The sequence below is a fragment of the Echiichthys vipera genome (genome assembly GCF_963691815.1).
Source record: "Echiichthys vipera genome assembly, chromosome: 7".
NCBI lineage: Eukaryota > Metazoa > Chordata > Actinopteri > Perciformes > Trachinidae > Echiichthys > Echiichthys vipera.
This window is the reverse complement of record NC_139832.1, coordinates 15,827,230-15,843,645: the sequence shown is the minus strand read 5'-3', so window position 1 is coordinate 15,843,645 and position 16,416 is coordinate 15,827,230. Positions and strand designations below refer to the sequence as shown.

The 16,416-nt window shown below is 40.4% G+C and overlaps 2 protein-coding genes across 2 annotated transcripts; both read right to left on the bottom strand.

Annotated features, from left to right (window-relative positions):
* Nucleotides 1–2,178: 2,178 nt before the first annotated feature.
* On the bottom strand, nucleotides 2,179–7,121 carry parietopsin (the record flags this gene model as incomplete). Its single annotated transcript, XM_083916446.1, is given in 6 exon segments — nucleotides 2,179–2,334; nucleotides 4,458–4,703; nucleotides 4,854–5,182; nucleotides 5,690–6,044; nucleotides 6,047–6,096; nucleotides 7,115–7,121. Coding segments are annotated over 6 exon segments (1,143 nt in total).
* Nucleotides 6,510–15,287, bottom strand: nt5dc3 (5'-nucleotidase domain containing 3). The gene is made up of 14 exons (XM_083917354.1): nucleotides 14,936–15,287; nucleotides 13,018–13,202; nucleotides 12,293–12,367; nucleotides 12,147–12,202; nucleotides 11,834–11,924; nucleotides 11,623–11,760; nucleotides 10,708–10,768; nucleotides 10,422–10,524; nucleotides 9,552–9,653; nucleotides 9,297–9,378; nucleotides 9,106–9,192; nucleotides 8,127–8,267; nucleotides 7,976–8,040; nucleotides 6,510–7,861 (listed from the first exon to the last, which is right to left on the bottom strand). The coding sequence occupies exons 1-14, from the start codon at nucleotides 15,219–15,221 to the stop codon at nucleotides 7,597–7,599; spliced, it is 1,737 nt and encodes a 578-aa protein (XP_083773480.1). The 5' UTR covers nucleotides 15,222–15,287; the 3' UTR covers nucleotides 6,510–7,596.
* Between the last annotated feature and the right edge of the window lie 1,129 nt (nucleotides 15,288–16,416).

Here is a 16,416-nt window from a genome sequence, read left to right as displayed (position 1 = left end):
TTTTGTTTGCAAAAAAAAAAAAAAGACTAAAAGACTCTGGGACTGAGAAACAAGATGTTCATCAGCCAAAAAAATGAAACATCCTAGTTGCTAGCACTAACTCAGCAGTTAAAACTCCATTTAATTGTGTCCTTTTATTTTGTCTTTAAGTGAATCAGTCTTTATTTCTGTGTGGGCTCAGGCTTGTACTGTGTCATTATGTCATACTTTTCTAAACTGTCTATAAAAATATACAACAAAAAAAAAAAAATACAAAAAAAAGAAAATGACAGAACACAAAGTAGATCTGACAAGAAAGGCTCGTCTAACAGGTGCACTCAAATGTCCCAATGTTTTTGATTTTGTGGGTCTTGCAGAATGGATTTATACTCATTATGTTATTCATATGTGTGTGTGCCAGCTGCACAATCTGAGAGAGCATATTATGTTGCTTTTGCAGCTTCCCCTCCCTGCAACTGAGAAATGATTGTACTGAGTAAATCCTGTATGCGCACAGGTGTTATTGAGTTAAATCCTGCCTGTATACACTGCAGCAACAATGCAGTGTCTTGTGCAACAGACTTCTGAGAAGTGTCAGTGGTGGCAAAGGGCAGGAAGTAAAAATTATTTGGCCTAGCTGTTAGTGTTGTTGACATGATGGAGCTGGCTATAATAACATAGATATCATTTATTTACATCATTATATTACATGGGCAGACGTGTGGTGCAGTATGTGTGTGGCTTACATAAAATCAGAGTATCTGTTTCCAAAAAAAAGGCAGAAAAGTCTACTATACCCTCTGGCCACTTTATTAAGTACACATTTTAATTGTTCATTGACACAAATATCTTATTAGCCAATTACGTGGCAGCAACTCAGTGAATTTGGCATGATGATCTGCTGAAGTTAAAACCAAGCATCAGAATGTGGAAGAATTGTGTTTTTTTCAGAGGATTTATTTTTGGCTTTTCTGCTTTATTTGATAGTTATGTGTTCAAGAGAGAACACTGCGGTAAGGACTCAGCCTTAATAAATGGTGCACAGGCTCTACCAAGGTGTATGATGTAAGATGTATTTGTTTCTATGGAGAAAATATCCAGTGAGCGACAGTAGAGGAGGAGAAAGGCCGGACTGATTTGAGTGGATAGAAAGGTAACAGTATAGATCAAGCAACCACTTGTTTCAACCGAGGTATGCAAAAGAGCATCTCTGAAGACAAAAAAATGCTAACAACGGGACATTGACGCTACAGTAGAAGATTGGAAAAATGTTGCCTGGTCTGATGAGTCTTGATTTCTGCTGCAACATTCAGATGATAAGGTCAGAGTTTGGCGTGTATCAACTTTTCATGCTGCTGCTGGTAATGTAATGGTGTGGGGGATATTTTCTTGGAACACTTTGAGCCCCTTAGTACCAACGGGCATCTTTTAAATGCCATGTCCATCCCTTTATGACCACTGAGTACCCTGTACCATGTCACAAAGCTAAAATCCTTTCAAACTGGTCCATTTAAAGGTGCTCTTTGGGTTAAGATATTAGTAATCATAATCATATTTATAATAATATAATAAATATCCAACTGTCTTTCAGAAAGGAGGAAGTATCTTTTCACATAAAATGAAAACAGGTCCGGTGTATTTTATTTATAAACCAAAATCCAGGGGTGAAAGGTTTCACTTAGTAACAGTCTCTCTCTCTGCAGTCCGGTTGTAATTGACTTGCCTACTCTTGTTAAATATGCAAGATCTCCTTTCTTTTTGGCTAGTTTTCTACATACATTCATACATACAAACATACATACATATGGTACATACCTGTGAACATCAATATGAGACAAGGTGAAAGTTTATTGGTCTAAACAAACCACAGAAATAAAACCATACTGAATAATCTAATTGTTCTAGAAAACTGTGATGGACAATAACTACAGGAACACTTTGCAATGCGATTAAATAACTATTAATAAAATATCAAAACAAATTTGTTTCAGATGAATCAACTCAGGTCTTACATAATCTTAACAAGTTTGATGATTGGATCGCACTTATTTTTTCAATATCAGTCTCTGAGCCATTTCTGTTCTCACTGGGCTACAGTGAAGACCTCTCATGGGCCTGGAAATGTGCAGGTCTGCGTCCTTGATGAGGCACCAATCAACACTGACAACCATGGCAGCTTCTTATTTTCGCTGAAGACAGTCACAGAGGCAACACCTTGCTGTGCGAGTTGATGTGCCTGCCTAAGGATGTCAGCCGGCTACTCCTGTTCAAAGTGCGCATATTGATGCTGACAGTTGGGAGCACATGGGGAATGTAACGGCCACAGGACAGCACCTCCAGAGCGGCATCACGGAACTGTTGGACATAAAAACACATCAAGGAAATATATGGGCATCACTTTCAAATGGAATTTAAATCAGTTTTGTCTTGTGCATATCTCTGTGCACACTCAGCCTGTGTACCTCAATTTCACAGTGGATATAGGGGAGACCTGGACTGGTTGTAACTCTTTTTTCTCAGCACCCTTAACTGAACTGAATGAAGTTTTGTGTTGGAGCTTTCAAATTTTGACACAAATTAACTTTATTTGTCTACTACAAATAGCAATGTTTCCAACTTCTCCAACTACAGCACAAAAGTCCTTTATTGACGCCAAATACAAGAGCCCTCCACTGGGCAGAGCGGCATTGGAGGTGGCAGAGTGAAAGAGCCCGAACATGTGCTGTCTTTGTTACTAACACCGTCAAGTTCACAAAGGAGTTGCTGGGGCAGAATCCGAGTGGGAAACTGGTCTGCTTGCATGAAGACATAGATCAACATCTGAAGCAGACATACAGTGACCCGGAAAGAGAGCAGGAGCTGGAAGAGTCCAACATCCTTATAAACCAACATGTCGGAGCCTCAGGAGAGGTCATACACAGAGCAAGGGCAATGTCTGCTCGGGGACCAAGTGGCACTTCATACAAAGTGTACAAGGACTGTCTCAAACTCCTGCTGCATCTGTGGAGAATCCTGCAAGTCTTCTGGAGAAGGAGGAATAACCCAGAGCAATGGAGAATGACTGAAGGGGTGTGGATCCCAAGGAGGACAACTCCACAAAGTTAGACAAATTTCACATCATCTTCGAGCTGTGTGTCGAGGCCAAGGTCCTCTTAAGTGCTGTTTCCTTGCTGCAAGGCTGTCTGGCCCACACATCATCAGGGAGACCAGAGAAAACAAGGGCAGTGTTTTAGCTTGACCTGGTAAATGAATATGGCTCTATTCCACACAGGCTGCTGCAGCTCACTCTGACCAGGCCATGTCCCCAACAGGAGTAGAGTCTCTTTATGAGCAATAACATCAAGCTGGCACGAGGTGGAGATTGGCGTCATCACAGGGTGTACTATCACTGTGACATTGTTCACCGTAGCCATTAACATACTCATCAGGTCCGCAGAACCAGTGTGTAGAGGGCCCAGAACAAAATTTGCTCCATGGCTACCACCCATCAGGGCATTAATTTATAACCTGACAGTCACTAGGGGTGGTTCCACTGGAGACATGATCAGGTCTTGAAGACAGTCGCTGAAACCATCAGCGCAGGAGTTAAGTGGGTAAAGCAGCCTCTACCCTTCGGGAAGACCATCGCTTTTGTCAGAGCTGGAGAGCAGCCAAACCCTGCCAAAAGACCATCAGCAGGAACCCTGACCTCGGCAAGGGTCTGGCAGCTGTTGGTGAACCTCAAATAGCAACTGAAGTTCCCTAGCCATGTGACAGCCCCCATCCTGTGACCAGACATCGTCCTTGTGTCCGAGTCAACCAAGCAAGCTGTGCTGCTGGAGCCAACAGTCCCATGGGAAGATCGCATAGAAGAGGCTTTTGAAAGGAAGCTCTCCAACTATATGGGAGTGTTCAGTGACTGTCAGCATGCTGGGTGGAGAGTGAGGTGTCTCCTAGTGGAGGTTGGATGATGGGGATTTGCAGTTGCAGTTTGATTGCCCACACAGAGCAGCTGTGTTGATCTTACTGCCTTTCACCGCCTCACCTCATCTGATGCAGATTTAATCCCTGTCAGTTTTATTCAATAACTGTCTTAGCATACTGAAAAGGAGTATAATTGATACAGAGCATGTGTCCAGTTGTCATTGGAGTTAAAAGGTGTCCATGTCAACCTGTCGGACATTGTTTTTAGCTCGCTATAGCAGCATAGATGAATTTCTTCACATTTTAAGAGACTTCTCTCTAATCTAATACACTTAACATAATTCTAATTTCAACAGTATTAGTTCTGATCAAAATATAGACTTGGTTCAGTTTATTTCATATCTGAAAATCAGTGTTTTGGCTGTAAAATCTGCACACTTCTTCACACAGCTATGGCATTTCACATGCAGGGTCAGGAACAAAGTGGCCATACAAGAAATGCAAGGTCATACCTTCTTGGTGAAAGTGATTACTGTTACAACCATTTCCAGTCCCCCAACATTTTAGCGGCTTACCTGCTTGTTGGAAAGAAAGTAGATGATGGGATTATAGACAGGGCTGGTCTTGGCAAAGTACATGGGCATAGTGGCGACTATTGGAGGGATGTAGAGCTCTGGATTCACAACTACCACCACTGACAACGCCGTGTAGGGAAGCCAGCAAACAAAAAAAGCTATGATCATGGACAGGACCATAATGATGGCACGGTCATTCTCCTTCTGGCTGGAACACCCACCCTGGAGTTCCACGCTCCTGTTTAGCTATGAGTAGAAAGGACATTTCACACCCATTAAAAGCTTTTAGTCAGTAGGTGGTAAACAACAGATAGAGGAAGATGAAGGCATTCATTTTAAATGTAGTTTAATAGTGTAAAAGGTGTAATGAATATACATAAGCCATCATAAGCCCACCTTATTCATGGATTTGAGCACTTTGGAGTAGCAGTAAATGATGATTGAAATAGGGGAAATGAAGCAGATGAGTGTGTAAAAGATGAGGTAACTGTAGTTGCTCCATGATCTCTCCTCCCAGGCCAGAGAGCAGGAGGTCTGGACTCCCTCAGGTCCATAGGAGCTCCAGCCAAATAATGGAGCCACTGCCCAAAACAAGCAGAAAATCCAGACAAACAGCAACCCAATGATGCTTCTCCGCATGCTCAGCTTTAGACCAGCTCTCGGCTTACACACCATGTTGTACCGCTCGTAGGCAAGGAGGGTCAGGGTGCAGAGAGACACCAGACCTAAGAAAGAGATATAAATGAAAGAAATCTTAGCTAAAGGTTCACCTACTAGATTTTTAAATTACATTTCATGGTCTTTCTCAAGAATTGGAGCTTTATCAGTTGTCAGAGAGCATCTCCAATATCTCCATAACAACTGAGCAAACTCCATCCACTCAGCATGCAATTTTGTTGAAATCTCTGGAAAAAGCTACTATGTGTACTTTGAATTACAGTTTGCTTCTAAGCCAAAACCCCAGACATCTTTCAAGAGAGAAACATGACATTTGCGGGATCTCAAAACAGTAGACAATTTAAAAAAGCATCAAACAGAGCCTAGACATAAATATGTTTAGTAAAGCAACAATACGATCTGAGATAAAGTGCAGTGAAACAATAGGATCAATATTTTAGCCTCACTGCAGTGTTTATTGTGTTTTACAATGACAGACCTCCGGGCATAGAGAAAACAAAATTACTCTCAAAAAGTCTATACAATACAAACTGCTCTCTCATAGCTCCACTTACCAAAATAATTGACTGCAAATCCTTGAAACACACAGGCTGTGTGGCCAATAAAGAAAGCGCCTTGGTAGTTGGTGATGGTGACGACCAGGGATCCACAAAGGCCTATCATGAGGTCAGACACTGCGAGGCTGAAGATGAAAACGGTCATAGGATGGAGGAGAGACGGGTTCCTCAGCATCACGGTTATGACGAGACCATTGTTAAAAACTGTTAACACTGTGTTGATGAACATGAGGAAAGAAAGTATACTGTAGCCGACCCGAGGGAAGATGGTAGGAGTAACAGTCACCACCACAGCATGGACGGATAAAGGATGAGAGCTGAAGCTGCTGTTGCTGTCCATGGTGCCTAAATGAAGTTCAGCTTTGGTGAAGCAACTGGGAGGCCAGAGACTGAACCTGTGGACACTCAGTGCGGGACACAGCCTCATCAATCTTAACATTTCTGATCCCTGTTAAACCACTCGGCTTTGATCTTAGATTGTGCACCTGCCTGATGGAAAAAGCCCCAAATGCAATATGGGAAATTGGTCGGTAACAGGATTTAAGTGGATTAATCCCAATAAACCCACTGCTATAATGTTAATTGGAAAGTTGAGGGATATTAAGGAGGGATAAATTAGTCCTTGAAATACATTTTTAAATCATGAAATATTTCTTCCTTTTTGGTGTTTATACAGCTAATAGAAAAGGGAAAAGGAGCATTGGAGCTAAGCAAATGGATTACACATTCAATAAACACATACCTGCTAATTAAATCTAATTATCCAACCATATCAATTTGCTTTAAATCGATGATATAATCACTTGGCTCAGTTCAGTAAGCTATTACCATTTTAATAAATAGTGAAATAAAAATACACTTCCTCAACACATATTTAAACTACAAAAACACAAATAAACTATGGTGTCTTGGTTGTGCCCACTAGTATTTAAGAATTCCCTTTTTCAAGATTAATATATTCATCTCAAGCATGTGTGAAAACATTTCACGCATTTTCCACAGAAGTGTCAAACTCAATGATGCCTTAACAGATCAAACGGCAACACTGCGCTAAATATAGCATCAATGCTCTATTTTCTGCCTAACCAATATGAACATTTCTCACATGCTAAAATGAGACATATAGACTGCGTTGTGTGGAACTGGTTCAGACAATTAAAAACAAACATCTCAGAACATACACGTATGGGCAAATAACATAGAAATTAACTAAGATGCAACATTCAAAAAGCTTGATTACCATGGATTACATTAGGCTGTTCAAAATATATACACATTGCAGCAATGTGAAAAAGAGATTAAGGCAACAGAGTTTAGAATATACATGTCCCATCTGAGTATCCTCATTTCACTGACAGTCTCTTGTAGTTTAACAGATGCAAAGGATAAAAAAAGCAAAGGTAACCTTTCAACAGGGTGTACAATTCATACTACAGAGATCCACGATAGACATGTGACTTCCCCCTTTTGTTTAGACTGTGTAAATACAGCATCTTTGCATAATTCCTCATGACCCCTCTCTCGCACACCCACACACATACAAACACAAATGCAAACCTAAAACGATCAGTGCATCCAATGTTTCAAATTCTGTGTGATAACAGTGTAAAATACATGGTGCACACGTTTAAATGGAACGACCAAATGCTCATTCTGTCATGTGTCATTTTGCTTAAAAAGCACTAAATCCTCTTGAAGACTGAATTCTTTGCAACTACCAAGTTTAAAGCTTAATGAACAAAGACAGTTTTCATGATTGTTACCAATTCTTCATATCTAAAAAGTGGCATGTGTCTTCTAAAATGCCATGTCTCAAAACCTAGTTTTTTTAATCAGCAATGGAGATTATCATCCTAGAATTCATTTTTGCACCACCACTCCCCCCACACCCCCTCTCACTCTCTCTAATCGGACTCTGCTTTGGTCCTGCTGATTTGTGAGGAGAGGCTAATACCAGAAGGGTTGTGTTCAGGCCAGGAGGGGGACTCGTGCTGCAGGGGAGTACGGCGAGGGAAAAAGGTGTGCTGGAAGTCATAGTTGAGTAGGCAGCTGATGGAGGCCATGTAGATGTCAGCAAAGCGTGAGAGTCGGCGTGAGAAGTAGGTGGGGTTGTGGTATGTCCGGAAGAGACTCCCGAACTGAGAGTTGAAGATGTCCTTCGTCTGTGACCTGCCATTAAAACGCATTCATACCATCAAGATGAGGTTAGATCAGTTCTACAAGATCTCAATAGATTATCAACGCTGCCCATGATTTCCAAAGTACTGTAATTATCACCATTACCTCATATCTTCTCTCTCTCTGATCCACTCATCGACGACAGCTTGAGATGCTGGGTCCCTGTGTACCTGTTTGGGAGCAGTACAGAGGAGTTAAGTACAAACATTTGAGGCAAAAAGGGAAAGACACAAATGATTTTACAAAGTCTTCTGACCTGCATCTGTTCAATAAGTCCAGTCAGTGCCTGTAGCCAGGCCATCATGTGCACGTACTGCTCCGTGTTCATGATCTTGATCTCCTTCCTTAGCTCAGGGATGATGGCGCCCGTCCTCCAGCCATGTTTCAGCGTCAGATCCTGCAAAACAAAGGACCAAAATTAATAGTAGTAATAGATTATCATTCATTTAATTCACCTGTTTGTGTAAGTATCTGAGTCATGTTTTTACATACAGGAATTAAGTCATAATAAATTACATCGATTGATTTAAATCAATACACTGATGTAAAATGATAGATTTATGAATTCTGTACTTTGGTCTGCAGGTAAGCATCTGGGGACAGCTGTTTCCTCATGAGGGGAGCATTTTTTTTTTTTTTTGCTCCATCCCTTCCTACCCTGTAACTCCTTAGTAACTTGTTATTATGTTATTGTCACCATTTACAGCTAATCATACACACATCCAAGCCGGTATAACTCATTGTAATGGAGTGAAAAAAGATGCTAGTTTGTTTATTTATTGGAGATGAGGGCCCGCTGTCTGTAGGTTGCCCTGTTTATAAGGTGCAGTCATACTCGCTACAGTAGATTTGATAGGTGTGTGATATATCAGGAGACACCGACGCTCATTAAAATGCCTGTCAACCAAACCCAATGCCGAGCTACAGTAACTGTGGTTTAATGCTTGAAGAATTACATTCTCAGTTATTTTAGTACCTTTTGTTCTGCTTCAAGCATCCCCTAAGTATCTCAGTATGTGCTTCTTCTAACATAATGCTAAGATTTAGGCTGTTGCATATAAAAATTAACTCAGTCAGCCCTTTAAATTCATTCAGGAGAAACACACTTCTCTTAAATGAAGCATGGTTAAAGCAGGGTTCCCCTCTTTGTTCATAATATCGTAATCCTTCATAATGTAGTGTTTTGTGTAGTTCTAATGGGTCCTTTGTTGTAAATATGCTTGGATGCTGCTTACTGCCAAGTCACTATAGATGTGATCACCAAAGTAGAGCACTTTGGATCCTCTCCAGCCGGTGAGTCTCAGGAACTCATAAAGGTTTCCCTACAGTGATCAAACACACACATTAAAAATCAACCGTGTATTTTATACGGTGTATCAAGGAGACACTTTTCAAGAAATTTAAACTGGCATGAATTTCACAACACCTGTTTGTAGATCTTCCCTTTTTCCAACTTGTGAATCCTGTCCCACAGCAACGCACCTTTGTCTGTCACTCGCCTGAAAGGTCTAGGGAAAAATACACAAAGACTGATCTTAGCCAATATTGGCAGCTCTCAAACAAACATGAACCTACAAAGGGCGACTAGTAAATGCTGGCAGAATGGCCCAGTGCGGCCCCTGGTGGGATAAAAGAGAGACAGCATGGACGAAGCATGAGCCGCAGACACAAACACACTTACTTTCTCCTGTCATTGAAGAAACCAGGTTTGTCAGCCTGAACGATCACAACATCAAACAGGTCCCGCCAGTCCTTTCCTACAATGTAACTCATTCCTCTGTCCCTGAGAAGGAAAAGATTCAAGACAATACCTTATCAGCAACATCTAGAAGGTCATCAACAAACACTTGAGCTGAGGGCTCAGTGTTACATCAGCAATAAAAATCTGGTACTGCGTTAGTGTAACTTTATATAAAATTCAATGAAACTGCCATGTTGCTTTCATCCTGGCTGTTCGATGTTTGTTGCACATCCAGGTGCACAACAAAAAACAACAACAAAGGAAAAGCAGAGACTGGGGGACAAAATCATAGATTGTAAACAAGTATGAATAATACATGTGTTCAGGTTTTTACTAAAGGACCAAAGTAGAAATAAGCCCTCAGGTTTTATGTTTTTTTTTATTCTATTTAATGTGTGTAATGACTTATGTGTCTTCAATCATTAAATAAAATAAATCAATCTATTATTGTGGACATTGCTTTGGAAAAAAAACATGGGATTTCCAGTGTGCAGACAGCCTCTCCATTTCCTTTGTTCCATGTTCGCTTCTGCGATGACTGAAGGCAATAAACTAATAAATCAAGGGCAGAGGTTTAATGTTTTTGGTTTTGGGGAGCCTTTAGAGGTTGGATATGCATAGCTAGTAATTTTGTGCACTTCAAAACAGGCTTATAGTCAATGACTTGCAATTAATTATAAATACTTGCAAATGCAAAGCACTTTGATGTGTGGTTGCCTCTATAACAGCTGAGGCATTATTTAGTGACACTAATTAAATATTAAAGATATTTTTTATCAATCACAGCAACAACCACTTGTTTACACTTACACAAAGTCAAATGGGCTGTTGGTAATGAGGAACATCTTTTTTCCATGCTCTGACAGCTTCTTCAGCACAGCGTGGCTTTGCTCACCATAACAAATGTATTTCTCTGGAAAATGAGAAAATGGAGAGAGGGTGGGTGTGGGTGATGCTGAAGTCATTTGCACGGACAAACCTTTTTATTTTCAGCCTCATTATTTTTGAATTAATTGTTCATGTATTGGCAACAACTCAGATGTGTAATATATTTTATTTTAACTCAAACAAAGTAATAGAAATCAAAACCCGTTACCAATATCTGCCTCCACGGCTCGGTACATAATGCCCTTGACGTGTACATCTCTAATGGCTTCCTGTGAAGAGAAAAAAGTAGACACAATGTTAACATTCAGCGCCAGTAGTAACACTGCTCTGTATATAAATGGTTGACTTGGAAGCACAAAAAGCTGTCTCTGAATACAAATTAAAGATAAAGAATCAAGGCCTGGAGTTTAGTTACTTTGGTGACACAGTGAGAAAGTTTCCACCACATTTCCAGAAGTGTAACCTGTGCTTTTGAATAAAAGTGAATGAATAAATACACTCTCCCTTGCAAAGTTGCACATTTAAGGTCAAATTTAAAGGGAAGTTTATCATATACAAAAGCTTATATCATGTCCATAAAAAGTCAAAGAAAAAGCAAGCAAAAACAGGGTTAATGCTGAATAATAAATCAGGCTGGAAGCAGGAAAAAGAAGATTAAGTGGGGTGTCCTTGAAAAGATATGAGAGGCACTCGTGGAACTGAGAGCGGGTTTGAGGGCTTTTAATGACAGCAATCTGTCAAAAACTCTACAGTGTCACACAGAATAGACAGGACCAGCATGACAGCTGCCCTCAAAGGGAGAACTCAGCACTGATTTCTCTCCACTCTCCCTTTGAAGCAGCAGAACCACCAGAGAACAGACGCAGATGGCTGGAGGCGGGCTTGCTCAACTAAAATTAGACCGGTTTTCAGAGCTAAAATTAAGATGGGATTGAATGGCTGGAGTATCCGAGCACACTGGAAACATGTTAATACATTAACATTAATGCACGTGACTGGATTTACTGTCTTTACAAACATAACAATTGATTGCTGCTCAATCAACTTGTCAGATTATTGCAAATAATATATGCTAATTTCCCAAAACATTGATCAAAGACGGTAGAGTAATGATATAGTTCACCTTTACGTCTTTGTAGAGATGCACTGGCTCGTAGTCGATATTGTGCTTCATAAAGAAGTCATTGACGCAGCACAAGAGGGTCATCTCAGGAAGGGAGAATATGTCCATAAACTGTTTCATGGTGTGGCCATGGGAACTCTGCAGGACGGCGATTAACATCATTATAGTTGTTTTTATTTGTGTAGCATCTAAGAGAGGAAATGATCATCACCTTGCCATAGAAGTCGCTCATGTTCTCTAGAGGTACATGACAGCCTTCGTACATGGCAATTACTTCCTCATCAGGAACTGGATGAAGACCCCTGTAAAAATTAAATATGAAATCCAGAAAAAAACAAATATATTTCATACTAATGTCATTTGTAGCATGTGAAACCTCCTAAAAAGTGATGATAAACCACAGAAAAGCTGAAATGTTGAATTATTGTCTTTAACTGTAGCCCGATGAGAAAAGGCTGTTATACGCACACAGTCTTGATCGATATTACTTATCACCCACTACCCTGTATACAGTGCACACATACCTGTATACAGTTCCCAACTGGATGTAGTGAAAAGCGTCTATCTTCATCAGCAGTGCCTGTTTCAAATAATTTTCACAAAAATTATCGTGAATAAACACAAAACACAAAACCGTTTTTTTGAGTTAGATAAGTGACGACCTTCTCACCTTCTGAACATCATAGTGAAGTCCTCTAACAGCAAAATTAGGAACATACTCATAGCTTCGCAGAGCCTCTGGGTACTGTAAAAAAGAAATTTAAAAAATTGGTTTGAGATTTTCAGTTACAACAAAACAGGGCATTAGATCTACCGAATCTTAAAACAACTTAACAAATCCATAATCCATGTATGTAAGTAAAAATGGTGCCTCCAACCCATTATAAACCTTAAATGGTAATTATTCTGCCTATCATCACCCAGACTCTCTGGAGCGGGGCGGCAGTATCTCAGTCAGTGGGGACTTGCACTTGGGTCACGCTCAGACCAAGTATGGAGTGTCAACCCATTCTTATCCAAACTCATCACATATGGCCAATTTGTCAGGACCCCTTCGCGTCACATGTCAATGCTGGGTAGCGATGCCCGTCCAACTTTGACGCTCCACTACAGTCACATGGTTAATGTTGTGAATTCACACAAAACTACATGAAAGGTTTTAGGCAACAAAACTACATGGTTCAAGTTAGGAAAAGATTGTGGTTGGGGCTAAAATCAATATGTTTGTAATGTAACGACAAGGATGCACGGGACATTAACAGGAGATGAACAGGATAAGAACCACGGCCTCCTGGGTGAAAATTCTGTGTTTGTTTTGCTCTCACGAATCTCTATACGAATCAAATTGCGCACGCACGCACACACAGACACGCACGCACACACGTACACACACACCCTGTGGTTAGTGACGAGGATGTCCCGTGCTATGTTGAAGATGAGGGTGTGGAGGTGCCTGGAGTAGAAGGCCAGAGTGTAGTCATAGTCGAAGCCATAGACCTCTGTGTCTCGCAGGCTCATCTCATTGTTTGCAAAAATGGTGTCAGGGTTAACGGAGTTGGTGGCAATGGCTGGGATCAAATCTAAGAGGAGAGAAACACATGAGGTTATTTTGAAGTTTCATTCCATTTGGAAATATTGTATGTTGCTATTACAGAAAGGCATATCTTAGGATAAAGGTACATCTGTCTCGAAGGTGATGGTTAAATACAGATATGGAGTTCCTGCAAATTAGATTTCTGTCATCTGCTGTTACCTTTTTATTTTACTACCAACACTTTCTAATGAATACAAATATTCATGGTTAATACTTTTGATGCATCTGGAGTTCAGTCTCTTCTTACTATCCACTAAACAGCTGCGCTACCAGATACATTTATTAAATATCGCTAAATCAAGGGAAGGACACAATTTTATATACAGTACAAGTAGAATTACAAGCCTGCAGTATATTCTCTCTCTCTCTCACTCACTCACTCACTCACACGCAAACACATACACACTGACACACACACACACACACACACACACACACACACACACACACACACACACACACACACACACACACACACACACACACACACACACACACACACACACACACACACACACACACACACACACACACACACACACACACACACACACACACACACACACACACACACACACACACACACACACACACACACACACACACAAACACACACACACACACACACACACACACACGCACACACACACGTTGAAAGGTGTTAGGAACAAAAATAAAAGATAATCACTGTGAGTCCAAATTTAAACTTATTAAGACACTTGTGAGATGACTAGCGTTAACTGACCTAATATTTGATAATTTTACTTAAAAAGTCCAAAGTTTGAATGACTATCACACCAGAGTACTGACACGCTAGGTTTCTGTCCAACTACTGTTACTTATTTCTCAGCACGCTCATTCATGTAGTAGCTGTCAATAATGTCAACAGGCATGTTTCCTGCCCAAACAAGCCTGGGGAGGAGGAAAAACATGTGGCTCTGTGTGAGGTAAAACATTTGACCTATTTATTTGCAGTTCAAGGTAAATCTTGAATTGCATTATTTTTCTAGGTGTTTGTGTTGTTTTGTCAAACCCCTGTTCGTGTGAAACAAAGTATCATAGCCTAGAGCTACAATCAGCGGTGAGAAGTAACTAAAGTACATTCACTCAAGAACTGTACTAACGCACAATTTAGACATATTTATACTTTACTTAAGTAATTTAATTTGAATCTACTTTCTACTTCTACTACACCTCATTTCAGAGGAAATATTGTATTTTTTACTCCACTACATTTATTACAACTGTAGTTACTAGTTACTCCACTATAATTATTTGATAACTTCACTTACTAGTTACTTCACAAATTCAGATTAAGAAAAAATATTATCAACAAATAAAATGGGATACATTGTTATAGATTAAGCTGCAACATTAAATATTTATAATCCAATAATATATTATTTTGAGACAGGCAATTCTGCATAATGAGTTAATGATAACAAAGGTATTAGCAACATTTTGATTGAAGGGACGTTTACTTGTAATAGAGTATTTCTACAATGTGGTATTATTACTTTTACTTGTATTTAAGTAAAAGGTTTGAGTACTTCTTCCACCATTGGTAGGGTAATCCCCACCATGTGGAGAAGTGTATTGGTGGAAAGGCTGTAGAGCTGGTTGGTGCATGGACCGCCGTAAACATTAGTCATAGCAGGATTATAAGGCAATGGTACCGCAGTGCTGTATGGCATTGAATGAATCCTGCTGTTTCATTACCTTCAGTCTGCCGTTTGGTCTCATTGTAAAGAGACCGCAACCTCTCTGTCATTTCCTGACCGTCTGAAGAGCTGCTACAAACAGATGCTGCGTAGTTTTGGGCTCTGGGTCGGTGTGACAGCAGTTGACCGACTCCATGGGATATCGCACCGAAATTCCGTTTCCATAAGCGAGACGTGAATGGTCGAGGATGCAAACTCTGTAATACATTACAGAAAAGATTCGCCTTCTGCAGACAGCCCTTGTGTTTCAGAAGAGACAACAGGGGGAGTGACCAGGGCGCCATGACTGTGTTATTTGGGGAGGCAGCCCGTGTGGAGGTCGTGGTGAGCTCCCGGACGAGTGCATGCAGTTCACGGGTCTTCTGTAAATACCGAAAGTGTCTCTGTAAGGCTGCTTTTTACGTCACTTCCGCGTTTGGCATATCCCAGTCAACCAGCGAATCAGAGGCTGATGCGTCTGGAGCTCAGTCGCTTCCTACTGTCCAACCAAACAGCAGCGATATGTTACAGGAGATACATGCATTCAATATCCCTAAATCATAAAATAACCTGTCATTAAATACAGCTACTTTAAAGTACAGACGGAGAGATTAACTGTTAGGAATGACAAGAATAAAAACAATTCTTCTAAAAATAAGTCAAAATGTACTTTTTAGGACACACTTGTGAGATGACTTCTAATTATAGTTCTAAATGTCTTATTCTCGGAATGCAACTTAGTACTGTGTTTAATCAAAGTGGATGTACTTTAATCTTAATTAATCACACACACACACACACACACACACACACACACACACACACACACACACACACACACACACACACACACACACACACACACACACACACACACACACACACACACACACACACACACACAATATCATACACGCCACACCCATAACTGCAACAACCACATGACACTTATAGGCTTATCTTTTGCTCACACAATCGGGTACACACCATAGACTGTATGGTACACACCCATCAGGTAGGCTGAGCAAGCATAATAAAGTGCCTATTTGTATGATAATTTTGTACACTTTATCCAAATGTTAGTAATTCCAGTATGACACAATCTCAGCTTTCACAAATTCTTCAGTGTGTAAGAGAAAGAAAAAAAAATGTTGCCATTAGTTGGATTTTAAACTCACCAACGCAACAGCCACACCTTGTGGACAAATATCAGTGGTGCGGACAAAGTGTAGTCATTATTCAGTGTATGCCTCCACAGCAGGAAATAGAATGAAGTACAATGAATTCACACCTTAAAAGGAAAGTGGCAGGATTTACAGGACTTGCGATCAACCAAAATCCAACTACAAGATAAAATATTGCGTTTGGTGTTATAATGAAGGACATTAAGGGAGACTTGATTTTGAACAATGTGATACTGCTGGCAAAGTTTGTCACCCATTCTCCAAATGGAGGAAAACAAAGCCCCAATGAAAAGGGAAACATGCAAGATCTCCTCTT

Excerpts from the sequence above, each read along its gene's own strand:
- nt5dc3 (XM_083917354.1), bottom strand. The coding sequence starts at position 15,221 with ATGGCGCCCTGGTCACTCCCCCTGTTGTCTCTTCTGAAACACAAGGGC. Across the intron at positions 12,368-13,017 it reads TCCTCGTCACTAACCACAGG|TACCCAGAGGCTCTGCGAAG; the intron begins GTGTGTGTGTAC and ends TCTTTTTTACAG. Across the intron at positions 9,193-9,296 it reads AAGGGAAGATCTACAAACAG|GGAAACCTTTATGAGTTCCT; the intron begins GTGTTGTGAAAT and ends TGATCACTGTAG.